General features: G+C 39.3%; 1 protein-coding gene across 8 annotated transcripts in view; it reads left to right on the top strand.

The window, feature by feature from the left end:
- The window catches only part of SSBP2 (single stranded DNA binding protein 2), a 344,236-nt gene that overhangs the window by 89,016 nt on the left and 237,662 nt on the right, over positions 1-17,558 (top strand). For all 8 annotated transcript variants that reach the window (XM_038765540.1, XM_038765547.1, XM_038765543.1 and 5 more), the window contains one exon: positions 4,100-4,184. In XM_038765540.1, coding sequence (XP_038621468.1) covers positions 4,100-4,184 — 85 coding nt within the window. The remainder of the gene's footprint in view (positions 1-4,099; positions 4,185-17,558) is intronic.

The following is a 17,558-nucleotide window of genomic DNA, read 5'->3' as shown; positions in this document are numbered from 1 at the left end:
GAAAATAGAAAGGGGCCCAAGACAGAGTCTTGAAGGACCTCCACAGATATGGGGTGAGAGGCAGAAGAGGTTTAAGCTTCTTGAAGGCTGGGATCATGTCCAACAAGTCTATTGTATACTCCAAAGGGCTTAATATAATGCTCTGCACACAGTAAACACTCAGTAAATACCACTGATTGAACTGGTGAAAAAAACTGAGAGGGAACGTTTAGAGATGATGGTAGAAAACCAGGAGTGGACAGTGTCGGTGAAACCAAGGTTTAAATTTCCAGAAGAAGGCTGCTGAGAGGTATAGGAAGGTTGGGCTTAACAAAGGGAAGGTCATTGGTGACCTTAGAGAAACCTCCATTTTTGGTAAAGTGGAGGGAACAAAAGTCAAATTGCAGGTGGTTGAGGAGAAAATCAGAGGAGAGGAAGTAGAGGCAGAGGATATAAGCTACTCATGAAAGCAGTGTGGAAAGGAATGGTAAGAGGGATATGAGACGATAGCTAGAGGTTGCTGTGGGGTCAGAGGAGTTTTTTTTTTAGAATAGAGGATTTATGTGGACATTTTTGAAACCAGAGAGGAAGGAGTCATTGGTGAGTCACTGAAGTTATATGCCAAGGAGAAATGAAGGGTGGGAAAGTAGTTTAATATGGTGTGAAAGGATAGGCCAGCCAGTCACTTGTAGTTATTGAGCGCTTATTGTGTTCAGAGCACTGTACTAAGTGCATGAGAGAGTACAGTATAACGGACACATTCCGTGCCCACAGAGATCTTACAGTCTAGGGTCTAAAGAACAGGGGGAGGAGGGTAGATTTTGAAAGGAGGTGAGAGGAGGGCCCATCTGCCTGCTTTCCTGCCAGAGCTTAGTTTTCCCCCAGAGCCACTCTAGAAGTCTTTGCATTGGATACAGCTTGTCCTTTGAGGGACATGGTTCAGGTGTTCACTCAATCAGTTGTCACCCCTATGAATGAAGTTATACTACGTACTGTCTCCACAATATTATTTCCCTTTAAATTTGGTGCCTCTTCCTGGAGCAAGGGACACTTGTCTTCAACTCTGTTCTACTCAAGCTTATTCGTGACATATATCAGAGCACATAATTTCTTTGCGCCTCAGTTACCTCGTCTGTAAAATGGGGATTCAGATTGTGAGCCCCACATGGGACAACGTGATCACCTTGTATCCTCCCCAGTGCTTAGAACAGTGCTTTGCACATCACAAGCACTTAACAAATATCAAAATTATTATTATTATTATTATTAACAAGAAACAAAGCAATCCTCATTATTTTCCAAGCTACAAGGAACAGGAATACATACCAGCATGGTCTCCTAATTAAACCAGTAGCTCAGTAAATTGGGCAAAATTATCACAATGATCAAGAATTATAACTAAGCAGTATGTATTCTAGTACCCTAGTAGAACGTTAATATTTAAATATTTGATTTACAAAAACAGAAGCTCAGAGTCTGCCAATCAGGTAATGATGTATTATTTTGGAGGGTCACCAAGCTACTGTTATGACTAATGCTATCCTTTTAAGAGAGCAACCTGTGTATGCACTGAGTATTAGAAAACGACTTTTGCGGAGCTCTTTCACTCTAGGCCTCAGCAGAGAACTGAATTGTGTTTCAAGTTTCCAACCAAAGGATGAACTTAGATATCTCTCAGCAAATCTAGACTGTAAACCCAGTGTGGGCAGGGATTGTCTCTCTTTATTGCTGAATTGTACTTTCCAAGAGCTTAGTACATTGCTCTGCACACAGTAAACGCTCAGTAAATACGATTAAATGAATGAAATCCTCATACCTTGTATGTGTGGGAAAGGGAGTGGAGGTTACATTGGGTCTGTTTTTCAAGAAGAAAGCAAGGGAATATACCTTATCCTCGCCTTTTTCTTTGGCTACAATTTGACCTCTTTTTCCACCTCAGTCATTTCCTTCCAACACTGCCACCACTTTTTAAAAACAGTCTTCTCACTCAGGCTCCACTAAGCGAGTAGGAAAGTGGCTGAACAGCAGGATTTAGAAAAGGGATGGAGAACAAAGAGCCAGAAGAGAAATACATGAGGGAATTGAGAGGGGGAAAAAAAGGAAAAGTAAAGAAATTGGCAAAGAACTCTAGTGGGGGGAAAAGGATGAAAAAAGGAGGGAGTTTAGGAAACAGGAAATACATCAGAGAACAAGGAAAAGCAGGAGTACAGGCACAGCACTTTTGTACCCTTCTATAAATGTTATAAATTATTTATTTATATTAATGTGTTTCCCCCTTTAGACTGTAAGCTTGTTGAAGGCAGGGAACGTGCCTACCACTTCTGTTGTAGGTTTCCAAGTTCTTTTCACATAGTAAGTGTTCAATAAATACCCTTGATGATGAAAGAAAGGACGGGGAGGTATCTATGGATCAAGGTACAGGAGAGAACAAAGATTTGGGATTACAGACACTGCCAATGATGTCTCTAAATAGATCTTCAGACTATTTCTTGTTGATGTCTTTCCCTCAAAGGCTCAAATATCAAACCACATGTGCCAGCATTCTGGTTTGAGATATACTAAGTAACACTGATGAAATATATCCTTACGTAGCAATTTTTCATACAATGTGGTATGCAGCTATATTCTAACACACGTCGTTTACCATTTTCTACTGAATTTTAATGCCTGTATTTCTTACCACACTCTCTTTTTAAGGATAGCATTCTTGTTTTGCAGCAGATATGCAGCATTTTTACTCAGCATGGAACTTACAGCATATCTCAAATCAATACAATATAGTAGCAGCTCACTGGGGAGCTGTAGGGGAATGTAGTCTCTGGCATACAGCAATCAGGTCGTTTTCTGAGCAGAAGCTGTGGGTGAGAAAGGATGCTAACAGGTGGAATATAAACCAGTGGCAAATGCTGCAAGTATCAGACATCGCAATAACTTGTCAGTCAGTTAAATTAGATATGCTGAACTATCTGGGATCGGGTGAGTATCATCAAATGAATACAAGAAATAGTTTTTGGTTAACTTGATGCATTTTTTGAAGATGTGCTTGTTTTAACATTTAATTTATTTAAATGAATGCTCTTTTATCATAGTTTATAGGTACATTGCTGTTTGGTCATCTTCATCTACTATAAATAAGGTCTACCCTAGTTTGTTTTTAATATCTTCAAGAATATGTTAAATACAGAAGTATACATGGATCTTGGGAATCCATGAGTTTGTTTTTTATGTATTTTCTATGGGAAGCTATCCTTCAGTTAGAACTCTTTCACTTAACACCCTATTTTCATGGAACCAGTTCACAGTTCTTACTAGGATTTTCAGTACCAGTGTGGGAAAACCTAAACTGTGTTTGTAAATAAAGAAAAGTTGTTTAGGTGTCAAAGGATTGAGTTAAGAGATAGGACTAGGATTTTCTTCCTTTCAGAGTACACTGTAAATATGAGAGTGGGGTTTGGGTTTTTTTTATAGTATTTGTTAAGTGCTTACTATGTTCCAGGCACTGAACTAAGCACTGGGGTAGTAGATACAAGCTAATTAGGTTGGACACAGTCCATGACACCCACAGGGCCCAGTCTTAATCCCCATTTTACAGATGAGGTAAATGAGACACAGAGAAGTGAAGTGACTTGCCCAAGGTTACACAACAAACAAGTGACAGAGCTGGGATCAGGACCCAGACCTTTCTGACTCCTAGGCCTGTGCTCTAGCCACTAGGCTACACTGCTTCTCAGTGTGTTACCTGAATATAGCTACTTCATGGAATGCTTTTCAAATTAATTAGATAACCTCCATAAAGTGCTCTTTAGCACCTTACAGAAATGCACCATTAGGTATTTTTAGTGTTATACAATCATTTCACTCTTTTGTGGTCTAGAAAACAGTCTTGGGAAAGATACTGAAAGGAGATTTCTGGGATCCAAGCCCCTTAATTGTGCCTAAATATGAACCCTTCCTACTGGAAGAAGTGATTGTTCAAAAAATGATCAGAAGGGGACAAATGACTTCTTTCCAAAGACTTTGAAAAAGTGTCATTCAAAAACAAGTGAAGAATGGTCTTTGCCTCTTCTGGCCCAATATAATTTTTCCTACTTTTCCTAAGGCTTATTTTTTTTCCTTTTAGTGTATTTTGGGATCTCTACTGTGCAGCTCCAGAAAGACGAGAAACATGTGAACATTCAAGTGAAGCGAAGGCTTTCCATGATTATGTAAGTGATGTATCATTTTGCAAAATTATGCTGACATTCTTATTAAAGTAGTGGCTTGAGAAAGTAAGAGGTCTTGTGTTTTTGCATTAGAATTTGAGAAAGCAGTTGTTCTTCAGATCATTTTCTTCCCAAAAACGGCTGGGTCTCCTTTTCATCTTTTCATAGGAAATGCCAATACTTTTGTCAGGAAAGACATGTTGAGAATGAAGCAGATAGCCCAATACCAAACTATTATTTAAAAAAGTCTTGAAAACAGGCACCAGCAGCTAATAATTTGTACACTGATTGTTTTTCTGATATTCACACTAATATATTTCAAACTTTTATTACACAGAAATGTTCCTGAAAATGAGTAACTTGTGATTAAATTTAGCTCTCAGCAATAAACATATTTATGGATAGTTTCATGAGATGAAGAGAATTGACAACCTGGTGGAGAATGAGTCTCCTCATGACCTATGTTTGGTAGGGTTGAAAGTGTTGTTTCGATGTCAAGGAAAAACTTAGGGGGAGGCAGGGTCTTTCGTGAGAACCAATGGTTTGTCTTAGTTATTGAAAAATCAATAAGACAAGCACATGTTTATCGAGGCAAGCAGACATTTGCTTGCTCCAATGTGAGTCAATCAATCAGTGGTATTTACTTAGCACTTACTATGTGCAGAGCTCTATTCTTAGCACTTAATGCTCCCTGCCTATAACGAGTTTACATGTTTTAAGTACTGTTCCCATGCATATAACATATTTGAAGGCAATCTCCCTTTCTTGCACATATGCATGTTTATATGTCCAAATAGTTCTATCTGCAGGCTTTTTGGGACTCAAAACGTAGGCCCGAATGTTTTTCTTTGTATTAAAAAATTTTTAGAAGCTCTTGTAAATATAATTCACTTTATCTAAACCCAATTCTTATTTTATTTCAGGGGTAATATGAAGTGATGGTTTGCTTGGACATGAGCTTTTTTAATGGTATTTGTAAAGCACATGTATGTCCTAGGTACCGTACTAAGTGCTGGGGTAAATATAAGATAATCAGGTTGGACACAGTTCCTGTCCCACATGGGGCTCAGAGTCTTAATCCCCATTTTATGGATGAGGGAAATGAAGCACAGAGAAGTGAAGTGATTTGCCCAAGGTCACACAGCAATCAAGTGGCAGCGCTGTGATTAGAACCCAGGTCCTTCTGACTCTCAGGCCCAAGTTCTTACCATTAGGCCATGCTACTTTGTATCTTTTTATTGTCACTGAGGGAGAAGGTAAATGGAAACACACATTGAGAAAAGCAATAACTACTAAGTGGCTATTTGATTTAACTTAGGTTTAATTATACTTAGGAATGATTACAATTATCAATTGTAAACTGTAAATTTATCTAATGGGTGTGAATTGAGATCTAACAATATACATAATACAAACAGTTTGCTAAAGAAACAGATGAATTTGGTAAAGAAAAGGAAACAAAAAGAAGTTAGCCAGAGTCCCTAATATAGCTATGATTAAGCCCTTGGTTTAGATACAGGAAATTTTGGTTAAGTGATCCAGGCTTCTGGAATTTGCTTCTCCTTTGATTTAACAAATCCCAAAATTACTGGCCTTTAGGGCATGGTACACAGCCCATCTGTTTAGTAAGGAATTTTCCTGATGGACGTGGGAGGATTTCCTGGGTAGGTGTGAACAATAGATTGGAAGTACTGGGGAGTAATTTAATTGTGTAGCCATTGTGTAAGTACACCTTTGCAGTTGGTGCATTTTAAAATAATATACTAATAATCACAATTTGGGGCCCAAACCCGTATGTTGGTAGGAAAATGATCTTTTGATTAGTGACGTTATCAAGATTCCAGGAGAATAAATAAATAAATAAATAAATAAACATTAGGTTAGCAATTAATCAGAGTGGCAAATTTTTCTCTCCACCCTTTGTCTTCCATACTATTTCCCTGACTTCACTAGTACAGCTTTTATTTTACATGAAACTTATATTAACTTATTCTTCATCGTGCTTCAGTTTAAACTATAATTCTCTTTTCATTTTTCAATTCTCATTTCCAAAATAATTGGAAGAAGCACTAACCCAGAGTTTAAATTTCTATTTTCATATCCCTTGATGTGAATGTAAAAATCCTTGAGCATTATATGTGACCCGAAGCAAAGAAAAAGAGATAAATGAAAAGAGGAGTGTGTCCTTTTGGAATTTCAAAAAATCTAATTGCAGACTAGGTAGGGGGTTCAAGTATTAAGAATAGCCAAGATTATTCAAATACCTTCATAAAATATGAGTTCTTTGATTTTTGCAGCTGGCAGGTGTAGAATGGCTGTGCTTTTAGCCTGTTAGTACAAGTCCCTCAGGTTGCATGTAGAATAGGATACCTTCCAGGAAAATTCTAATCAATTGATTTTGCTCACTGATCATTTGAATACTCTCCTATGAAACAATGTTAACACTATAAAGTTTTCTTTAGCTTCCTACTTGAAAGCAAAGGTTACTTCTACTTACTGGAAATACCCAAATCTTCCAGCTAATTTCAGTCTTCCAAAGAAAGAAAAGAGGGATTTTAAAAAATGGCTAGCATAAAAAAAACAACATGGATAGATTAGCTGGGAAAATGGTAGTGGCAGGGGAAAAGGATTCAAATGGTTCCTGGTTCCTGCTGCAATTATTTTTTTGAGGTCATTTCCCATGGTGGTCTCTTAAACTATTTGTTCCCTTCTTTTTGTTTCTTTGTTTTTCTTCATTATTTCTCTTCTACCTCCCCTTGCCCCACAATGTCCTTGTGTTGGATTTTAAAGCTACTGGCCTGAAGCCCGCTGCTGCTGCTGAAGCATCTTAGCTGAAGGAAATACTGCTAACCTTTCGAGCAGTAAAACAAATAACCTCAAGAAATCTATGTATTTGTTCTCACTCCATTTCATTTAGGCCATGTAGACAATTAAAGTGAAGTGGAATGGAGACATCCTGGAGCATATAATATAGCCCATTTGCGTACATTTGCTCATATATCTGGCCCAAAAATGATATTTGTGTTAAGGCTTCCTATTCCTGTTCACTACCGGAGAGGTAATTGCCAAATATTTATTGAGAAGCAGCATGGCTCAGTGGAAAGAGCACTGGCTTGGGAGTCAGAGGTCATGGATTTGAATCCCGGCTCTGCCACTTGTCAGCTGTATGACTTTGGGCAAGTCACTTAACTTCCCTGTGCCTCAGTTCCCTCATCTGTAAAATGGAGATTAAGACTGTGAGCCCCACGTGGGACAACCTGATCAACTTGTATCTACCCCAGCACTTAGAACAGTGCTTGGCACATAGTAAGTGCTTAACAAATGCCATCATCATCATTATTATTATTATTATTACTTTAGTATGACAGCTTTTGGATTTTGATACTGCACCAACCTTTGCTACATCTGCAATTTGTCCTTAAATCAGTAAAAATTATATTTTTATGCATCTATATAGAGGTGTGTTTTTACATATATATGATAAGTTTATGTAGCCTTATCCATCATTATGATATTGTAGAAGAGTGAGAATGTAAATCTTATTTCAAGTTCAACGTGCAAACTTATGAGAGATGATCTCTGTGAAATGCTCCTGGGGCAGAACTGAAAAATGTTGGGTGTTAAGCAAAAATGATTTAACTTTTTGTAAGTGTAGCTTCTGTTGAATTCTTGGCTAAGAAGGAGCTTTAAGAACTTTTGAAGTGGATTATATCACATTTTAGTAATATATGTGTAGATATTTTGGGCATTAGAATATTTCAGATTTTATATATATAAAAGAATCAACAGAAGGTAGTTTTACATTTTATTCACAGTCTGTGAAGAAGTGATTTGACGACAGCTACTTGTTGATTTAGGAAAATATTCCCCTGGTTTAAAAAACCCTGGGGTCCCACGGTATAAAATCTATAGTCATGATCCATGGCACAAGCTAACAGGCTGTTTCTACCTCTGATTTCTGTTAAATAATAAATTTAATATTTCATGTAATCACCCTGTTTCATCATCAGCATAAACAAAGACCCTGCTTGAAACGTAAACAAATAGTTATGTGAGTGAGGGTTGCTGTTTTCTTGGTTGAAGGCTTACAGAATTTAAAATTTGAAATCCAAATGTCCAAGGTATGAGGAAAGATATTATCTCCTGTAGTTTGTACACAGTTCTATGAAGCACAGTCACATAAACATTTTGTGGACTCTTTCTGACCAATAAGGTGGGGGCACTAAATGTAATGGAATTATGTCTATCAATATGTCTTTCAGGATATACTAAGCCTTTGAATAAAATTGTTTATATTTGAAAATATGTGGGGGTACACATGTGAGTTGGACTTTGTATCACGTATCATTTTAGAAGGTACTAACTGATTTAATTTGTGGCTAATACAATATTGTATAACCCTGCAGTTGAGCCTTCAATATTTGGGTCATCAGAACCATGAGTGGTTTCTAAGTAATATTATAAGTTGTACTCTGTGCTACCTCTGAGTATTTCTGAAAGGAAATTTATCTTCTAAGCTGTCAGAAGGGAAAGATGGAGGTAGTGATAAGAGGATCTTGCAGATTTCTAGAACAACTCAATTTCTGTAGTGAAAAAGAGAAGGGGCCATTGGAAACCGATGGATTTTAAAATTCCTCCAAGAAAAACATTGGAAAAAGAAAAGGAAACCAGAGAGTTGAGTGAGAGATTAGATTTAAGAGAGTTTATTGAATTGTAATATTTGTTATGTATTGACTATGTGCCAAGCACTATACTAAGCTCTGGGGTTGAAAGAAGATAATTAGATAGGACACAGACCCTGTTTCACATAGGCGTTTCATTCAAAGTAGGTGGGAGAACAGGTTTTGAATCCCTGTTTTACAGATGAGGAAACTGAGGCACAGGAAAGTTAAGTGACTTGCCAGTGGTTACAGAGCAGGCAGGCAGAGCTGGGAGTAGAACTGAGATCCTCTGAATCCCAGGTACATGCTCTTTCTAGTAGGCTTAATTATGCACAGCACTCCCATCTGCTTTTCTCATGTTAAAGGAATCTCAATTAAGAAGAACTTTTTAATTAAAATATCCCTTTTTTCCTGGAAGGTGTACTTTTTAAATTGTGTTTTCATAAAATGACACTGTTTTGAGCACATCAGATAATTTATGAGAAAGGAAAAAGGCAATAACTACAAGTTCAGTATTTTGTACAAAACAGCATTTTATCACTTTTTCCTTCTGCTTTCCACTTTGAAATTTAGTTAAAGTCTCGTTAGGATTATTGAAATTTTCTGTCAGATGTATTCCATATGAGAAAATTACAATAAAGAAAAAAAGCATAGATTTTTAATGATCATATTCCAATTGCACAAATTCCCAAACTTTATAAAATTTTTATGCCCTCTGATTGCATACCAAGTATGTTTCCTTTTTTGAGTAGGGATCTTGTCACTTTCCAAGGGTTTAGAATAGTCCATTGTACCCAGTGGATGTTCTGTAAATACTGTTGCTACTTCTGCTTGGATATAAATCTGTCTTACCTTTGCTCCTGTCTCTTCTTACTCACAAAGGGATTTCAGAAAATCAGCAAAGGTAGACTTACCTTGTGTAACCGCCCCAGCGCTTAGAACAGTGCTTTGCACATAGTAAACGCTTAATAAGTGCCAATATTATTATTATTATAGTGAGGAGAAGACTGAAAAGCTAAAGGCGTTTCCAAAAGTCATTACTATTTTCAAAGCTAACAAAATCAGTTATTTACAAACCTCTATATATCCATATCTAAAACATGGAAAATGGAAATTAGCCCTAACTTAGCAATTTTGCTGGTGTAACATATTGATAAATTAAGGCTTTTTTAGCCCTTTTCTCTGGGGTTTGTGATGAAATATTTTTGTTTCCATTTAGTTGGTCGCTCATTAAGGTAAATCTTAACTAGTGTCTGTTAGTTACCAAGATATTCAACCAAATGTTTATGGTGGCAACAGCAAGAGTCAAAATAAGTCAATACCTGAGTTATTTTATGGGCCAGACACTCATTTTAGAGAACAATCGTGTATCTTTTAGGTAGTATATTGCTTTACAAAACAGCTTTTTGATAAATGCTTTGAAGTTTCTGTTTTGTTTTCAGCTGTAAATCATTTAGCAGACAGTCATGACATCAAAGATAGCATTCTTCTGAAAAGAATGCTTTTGGAAAGTTGGGATAATCTCTGGACATGGGGTAACTGCTTGGACTAGGGATTTTTTTTGGTATGGTATTTTAAGTGCTTACTATGTTCCAGGCACTCTACTAAGTGTTGGGGTAGATATAAGATAATCATGTTGGCTACAGTCCATGTCCCACATGCGGTTCACAAACTTAATCCCATTTTACAGGTGAGGTAACTGAGGTACAGAGAAGTTAAGTGACTTGTCCAAGGTCACACAACAGACACATGGAAAAGCCGGAATTGGAACCCAAGTCTTCCTGACTCTCAGGCCTGTGCTCTATCCACTTTAGAAGGAAAAATTATTGGACAAGGAAGCAGGAGCTGTCAAATAAGAAAGCTAAAGGAAGAGGAAAAGGGAAGAGAGTAAGAGGGAGGTTATTGATGAAGGGAGGAGGAGAAAGGAGGGAAAGGAAAGAGGAGAAGGGAAAATAGGTGAAAATGGGGAGGAGGAGGAGGGAGTTCTATTTTTGCATCACTTTGAGAAGAGATTTACCACAAACTTGTCACAAGGGGATTGTATAGGTGGGACCGATCTGGGTAAAGCTAGGAAGGCTTCAACTCAGTCCCAGCTTCCCCCCGGCCTGCTTTGGCTCTGTTACTTGCTTTGTGCCAAAATGCGGTTGACTCCTGCCATTATCTAAATGTGAAACCAGCCTCCTGGCAGCTACAATGCCAATGAACAAAGATCTCTCCAAAACAAGCTGCACCAAGATTCTGTCTCCATGACCACCATTTGTCACACCATGCTGTGCTTACTGTTCTTCTGTTGTCTCAAACCAGTATGCACATTAGGTAAAATGTACCATTGTACCAAACCAATCAAGCAACACTATTGACTAAGCACTTACTGTGTGCCAAGCACCTGTACTAAGTGCTTGGAAGAGTACACAATTTAATGGACTTGGTAGGCATGGTCCCTACCTCCCTCCCTCTTCATATCTATTACTCTTCCCGCCTTCAAAGCATTGTTGAAGGCACATCTCCTCCAAGAGGCCTTCCCTGACTAAGCCCTCTTTTCCTTCCCTTCCATTCCCTTCTGCATCACCCTGACTTGCTCCCTTTAGTCATCATCCCTTCCCAACCCCTCAGAAACTATGTATATATCTGTAATTTTATTTCTATTAATATCTATCTTCCCCTCTAGACTGTAAGCTTGTTGTGGGCAGGGAATATATCTCTCATATTGTACTATCACTCAGGAAATAATAATAATAATAATGGCATTTAGTAAGCGCTTACTATGTGCAAAGCACTGTTCTAAGCCCTGGGGAGGTTACAAGGTAATCAGGTTGTCTCACATGGGGCTCACAGTCTTAATCCCCATTTTACAGATGAAGTAACTGAGACACAGAGAAGTTAAGTGACTTGCCCAAAGTCACACAGCTGACAGTTGGCAGACCCAGGGTTTGAACTCCTGACCTCTGACTCCAAAGCCCGTGCTTTTTCCACTGAGCCATGCTGCTTCTTGAGTGCATTTTAGCACTCAATAAATATGATTGGCTGACTGACTGATCCCTGCCCTCAAGGAGCTTACAGACTAGTGGGGGAGTTAGACATGAAAATAATTTACAGGTTGCACAGCAGTTTGCCTGAGTGGAAAGTAGAAGTTGAGGTGAAGTGGAAGATGGAAGTAGTGCTGGGCATTAAAGTCTATAATCAGGAGTTTTAATTTGATGTGATAAATAATCTGAAGCCTGCACAGAATTCTGCAAAGTGACGTAATGACAGTGGCAGTTGAGTATGGTGATAAAGTTTCCTTTTTTAAGTTACCGTTTTCTTTGAATATTTAAAAATTTTTCCATTAGGTGTACGATTTACTGTGCCAATTTATGCACAGCCAGTAAGACTTAACACATGAATTGTTAAAGTGGTAATTATCGTGATGGTGGCTGGCATTAAACCATCTGCTCTTGCCAATGTTCCTCTTTCTCACCAGCACATAAAGACCAAACAGCTGGAAAGGGGCAGAGCTGTTGCAGTGAAGGTCTTCCACTGCCCCTGCACCAGCTATGCAAGAATAGCTCCTAAAGCAGTCTTAATTAATATGGCATCAAAGGATATAAACAATTTAAGCCTTACAAATATGACACCAACGCTCTTAAAGCACTAGCAGCTCTTCAGCCTGGTGAAAGGCAAAATAAACACTAAATGTGTACTTGCACAGTTCACTGCCCCTCTCCTTTCTCTGCCATTATATTCATTGGAACCAGCAGGAGATTAAAATGGAAGAGAGTCCTCCTCAATTAATGCTGTCATACTCTAGTTTCTTCAATTGTATCAATGCCATTCTCAGTTTACACTCACTGACCCAGAGAGCTCACTCACTCCCACGACTTCAGCTGCCACCTTTACGTCGATGACTCCCAAATGTTCCTCACTAGCCCTAACCTCTCTCTTTCTCTGCAACCTTGCATGTTCTGCTGCCTCCAGGCAATCTATCCTTTGCTGCCCTGCCAGCACCTTTAAACTCAGCGTGCCTGAAAATCGAACTCTTAATGTCCCTCCAAAATCCCCTTCTCCACCCAACTTTTCCCATCACAGTGGGTAACACTGCCAATGCTCTGCATCTCTCAAGCCCATGACCTCCATGTTAACCTTGACTCCTCCAACTCTAAAATTGAATTCATCTTCCCTCCACCTAATTTTCTCATCTCATTGACGAGACCTCCATCCTTCCTGTACCAGAAACTCCCAACTTTGAAGTCATCCATGACTTTCTGGTATCATTCAACTCACACTTGCAGGCTACTTCCATATCCATATCCTGTTGATACTTCTGGCATGGCATCTCCTGGGTCTGCACCTTCCTCTCGACCCAAACTACTACCATCATGGTAAGAGCTGTCACCTTGCCGTAATTTGCCTGTTGCACTAGGCTCCTCACTAGTTTCCCAGCCTCCAGCTTCAATTTAACGTGCTGCTGCATGGATCATCTTCCTGAAACATCCCTCAGCGGGCATCTCTCCTCTCTTCAGAACCATCCACCTGCTTCCTGTGCTCCTCCTCATCAAACAAAAACTCACTTTACATATCTGCTGTCTTCACTAGCTATTCCCCAATTCATTGTCTTTTTCCCTTTGTTCATGTTGTCCCCCTGGTTTGAAGCTCCCTCCCTCCCCATATCAAAAGACCACAGTTCTGCTCCTCTAAAATCTAACCTCCTCCTACAAGATTTCCTTGATTGATTAATTTACCAGCTCCCTGAGCCAAACCATTCCTTCAGCCAAGTCTTACACTTGTGTACATTCTCCTTAGCATACATATGTATATGTGTACTCTGATGGTATTTTTTACAGTCATCTGCCCTGTGAAGAGTGTTATCTCCTTGTTGTCAAGGGAATACACCAGTTCTTTATTCTTTACATCCCAAGCCCCTAGCACCATGCACTGTACTAAGTGGGTACTCAATAAATGACACTACTCCTTTGTTCTCTCTCTGTGCCTCAGTTCTCTCATATGTAAAATGGGAGTTAAGACTGTGAGCCCTATGTGGGTCAGGGACTGTGTCCAACCTGATTATCTTCCCTGGCACATAGCAAGTACTTATAAATACAACAATTATTATTATTACTATTATTGAGAGGAAAGGGAGCATTCTGGATGTTGTAGAGGAAGAATCTGCAATATTTGGTGACAGACTGAATTGTAAGAGTTGAAATAATAATAATAATAATAATAATAATGATAATAATGGTGTTAGGCACTTACTGTGTGCCAGCCACTAAGCACTGGGGTAGATATAAGATAATTGGATTGGACACAGTCTCTGTCCCACTCGGGGCTCACAGTCTTAATCCCCATTTTAAAAATGAGGAAAACAGAGGCACAGCAAAGTTAAGTGACTTGCCCAAGCTCACACAGCAGACAAGTGGCAGAGCCAGAATTAGAACCTAGGTCCTCTGGTTCCCAGGCCCTTTCCACTAGGCTATGCTACTGGAACCAAACTGCCACCAACTGTTCCAAGCACTTGTCATATCACATCTCAATTACTGCATCAGATTCCTCACAGCTCTCCCTGCTTCCATTCCCTCCCCTCTTCAGTCCATACTTCACTCTCCTACTTGGATCATTTCCCAAAAACATCACCCTACGCATGTCTCCCCCCTTCTCAAAAACCTCCAATGATTACTCATTCGTGTCATTCATTCATTCAATTGTATTTATTGAGCGCTTACTGGGTGCAGAGCACTACTAAGCACTTGGGAAGTACAAGTTGGCAACATAGAGAGACAGTCCCTACCCAACAATGGGCTCACAGTCTAGAAGGGGGAGAAAGACAACAAAACAAAACACGTAGGCAGGTGTCAGAATCATCAGAACAAATAGAATTAAAGCTACATTCACAGAAGCACTGTACTAAGTGCTTGGGAGACACAATCCCTGCCCTGAAGGAGCTTAAAATCTAGTCGGGGAGACAGGCATGAAAAGAAATTACAGATGGGGGGAAGCAGGAAACCTTTCCCACAGTGTGCTGGATTTTCAAGATACAGAAGAGACCTCTGAGAAGATATGCAAATAAAACTGACCTGGGGAGGCGATTTAACCTTCAAATGGATGATGAAGATATTGGGCAGTTAAGTGCATCCCATTTTGAGGAATTTTTTTTTCCAATGAGAACCTAAGCTTTGACAATCCAGTCACAGAGATTTGCCAAAACAAATGAAGAAGTTATGGTCTCATCACCACTAGCTAAAATTGGGGCATCAAGTCACCTTGGAATTGTAAAGAAAGTGAGTGAATTTACATAAATAATAATAATATTGGCATTTGTTAAGCACTTACTATGTACAAAGCACTGTTCTAAGCGCTGGGGAGGTTACAGCGTGGGGCTCATGGTCTCAATCCCCAGTGTACAGATCAAACAAAGATTCCTATTGGCTTTAAAGCACTCAATCAATTCTTTTCACCTACTTTTCCTAGCTCCTCTCTCACAACATCCCAACTTGTACACTGTGTTCTTTTAATACCAACCTACTCACTTCATTCTCTTCTCTCTTGCCACCGGCCCCTTGCTCACGTCCTCCCTTCAGTATGAAACTCTCCCTGCCCCCTTCACACCTGATAAGCCGCGTGGCTTAGTGACAAGAGCACCGGCTTGGGAGTCAGAGACTGTGGGTTCTAATCCCGGGTCTACGACTTACCAGCTGTGTGACTTTGGGCAAGTCACTTAACTTCTCTGTGCCTCAGTTACCTCATTTTTAAAATGGGGGTTAAGAATGTGAGCCCCGCGTGGGACAACCTGATTACCTTGTATCTACCCAGTGCTTAGAACAGTGCTCGGCACATAGTAAATGCTTAACAAATGCCATCATTATTATTATAAACCACTGCCCTCCCTATCATCAAGATTCTTCTGAATAACATCTCGTTCTGGAGGCCTCACCACCTACACATCCTATCCCCCCCTACATATTTGGGCACTCACATCCCCCTACTATTGTATATATGCATATATATTTTTGCATGTATATTTTTACATTATTGCTTACTCCTGCTTAAAATTCATTTTAGTGTTTGTCCCCCTCACTAAATTGTAATCTTGAGGGCAGGGATCATATCATTGCTTCAAGGCTATCCATCACCTCGCCCCCTCCTACCTCACCTCCCTTCTCTCCTTCTACAGCCCAGCCCGCACCCTCCGCTCCTCTGCCACTCACCTCCTCACTGTACCTCATTCTTGCCTGTCTCGCCATCGACCCCCGGCCCACGTCCTCCCCCTGGCCTGGAATGCCCTCCCTCCACACATCCGTCAAACTAGCTCTCTTCCTCCCTTCAAAGCCCTACTGAGAGCTCACCTCCTCCAGGAGACCTTCCCAGACTGAGCCCCCTTTTCCCTCTCTTCCTCCCCATCCCCCCTGCCCTACCTCCTTCCCCTCCCCACAGCACCTTTATATATGTTTGTACAGATTTATTACTCTATTTATTTTACTTATACATATTTACTATTCTGTTTATTTTGTTAGATGTGCATTTAGCTTTAATTCTATTTCTATTGACAGCTTGACGCCTGTCCACATGTTTTGTTTCGTTGTCTGTCTCCCCCTTCTAGACTGCGAGCCCATTGTTGGGTAGGGGCCGTCTCTATATGTTGCCAATTTATACTTTCCAAGCGCTTAGTACAGTGCTCTGCACACAGTAAGCGCTCAATAAATAGTATTGAATGAATGAATGAATCTAGTTACTCAGTTGTACTTTTCCTACTGTTTACTACAGTGTTCTACGTAGAGTAAGTTCCATTAAATACTATTAATTAACTCCTGGAGAGTCAGACTCATGTTCAATTCTACACCCTTCTTGTTCATGAGAGCGGAATCAACAGAACTATCAGGGAAAGGTTTGTCTTCTATTATATTTCTGTTTGTTATTAAAATCTTAAACCAGTTGAAAGATTTGTCTGGGATGATCAGTTTTCTTCACCTGGATGTTTTAGAATAATGGCATTTTATGGAAGTGATTGTTTTCTTTTGGGAAGTTGTGAAACTTAAGAGAAAGACCATGTAATTTTCATTTTGTCTAGTTTGTCTTTAAAATGGAAATGGGCAGTTCTTTTCCTACTGTTTACTACAGTGTTCTACGTAGAGTAAGTTCCATTAAATACTATTGATTGACTCCTGGAGAGTCGGATTCTTGTTCAGTGGTACACCCTTCAATATCTCATCACCCCTCTCACGGGGAAGTTGTTCAGTTAAGATCCATGGAATGGTTTATATTTTGATATATTTTGTCACTGACCAAAAAAAATGTTCAGCCAGAGCAGCCGTCAGATACAAAGATGTGTGTTTTTCTCCTATTAAGGTGTCCTTTCATAGACAAAACAAGCAGAAGCATTAATTTATTACTCTGAAAAACACGACTTTACATGCCAAGGTAAAAACTATTTACTTTGGAACTTAGTCTGTTAAGAAGCAACTAGAAAAACTGAATTTTAAAAGGGTTGACCTAAGGTATAGTCTGATTACCTCTGATGATCATTTTATCTTTTTAGACTTTATTAAATTTAGACTTCAAAATGTGTTAGTCAAAGATGTTATCGTTTTAAATATCTAGGTTTAAAAAAATTGAGGGAAGGGGGAATCTACTTTTTAAAAATAATTATGGTAAGGTTTTCCCTGTTGGCTTCACATTAGAGTTTTCTTCACATGTCCTTGTTCAGCTGGAGCCTGTTATGGGAGCTGTGGAGAAGACAAGGTTC

Source organism: Tachyglossus aculeatus, chromosome 23, assembly GCF_015852505.1.
Source record: "Tachyglossus aculeatus isolate mTacAcu1 chromosome 23, mTacAcu1.pri, whole genome shotgun sequence".
Lineage (NCBI taxonomy): Eukaryota > Metazoa > Chordata > Mammalia > Monotremata > Tachyglossidae > Tachyglossus > Tachyglossus aculeatus.
Note: the sequence above shows the minus strand (reverse complement) of the source record. Positions and strands in the feature narration are given on the sequence as shown.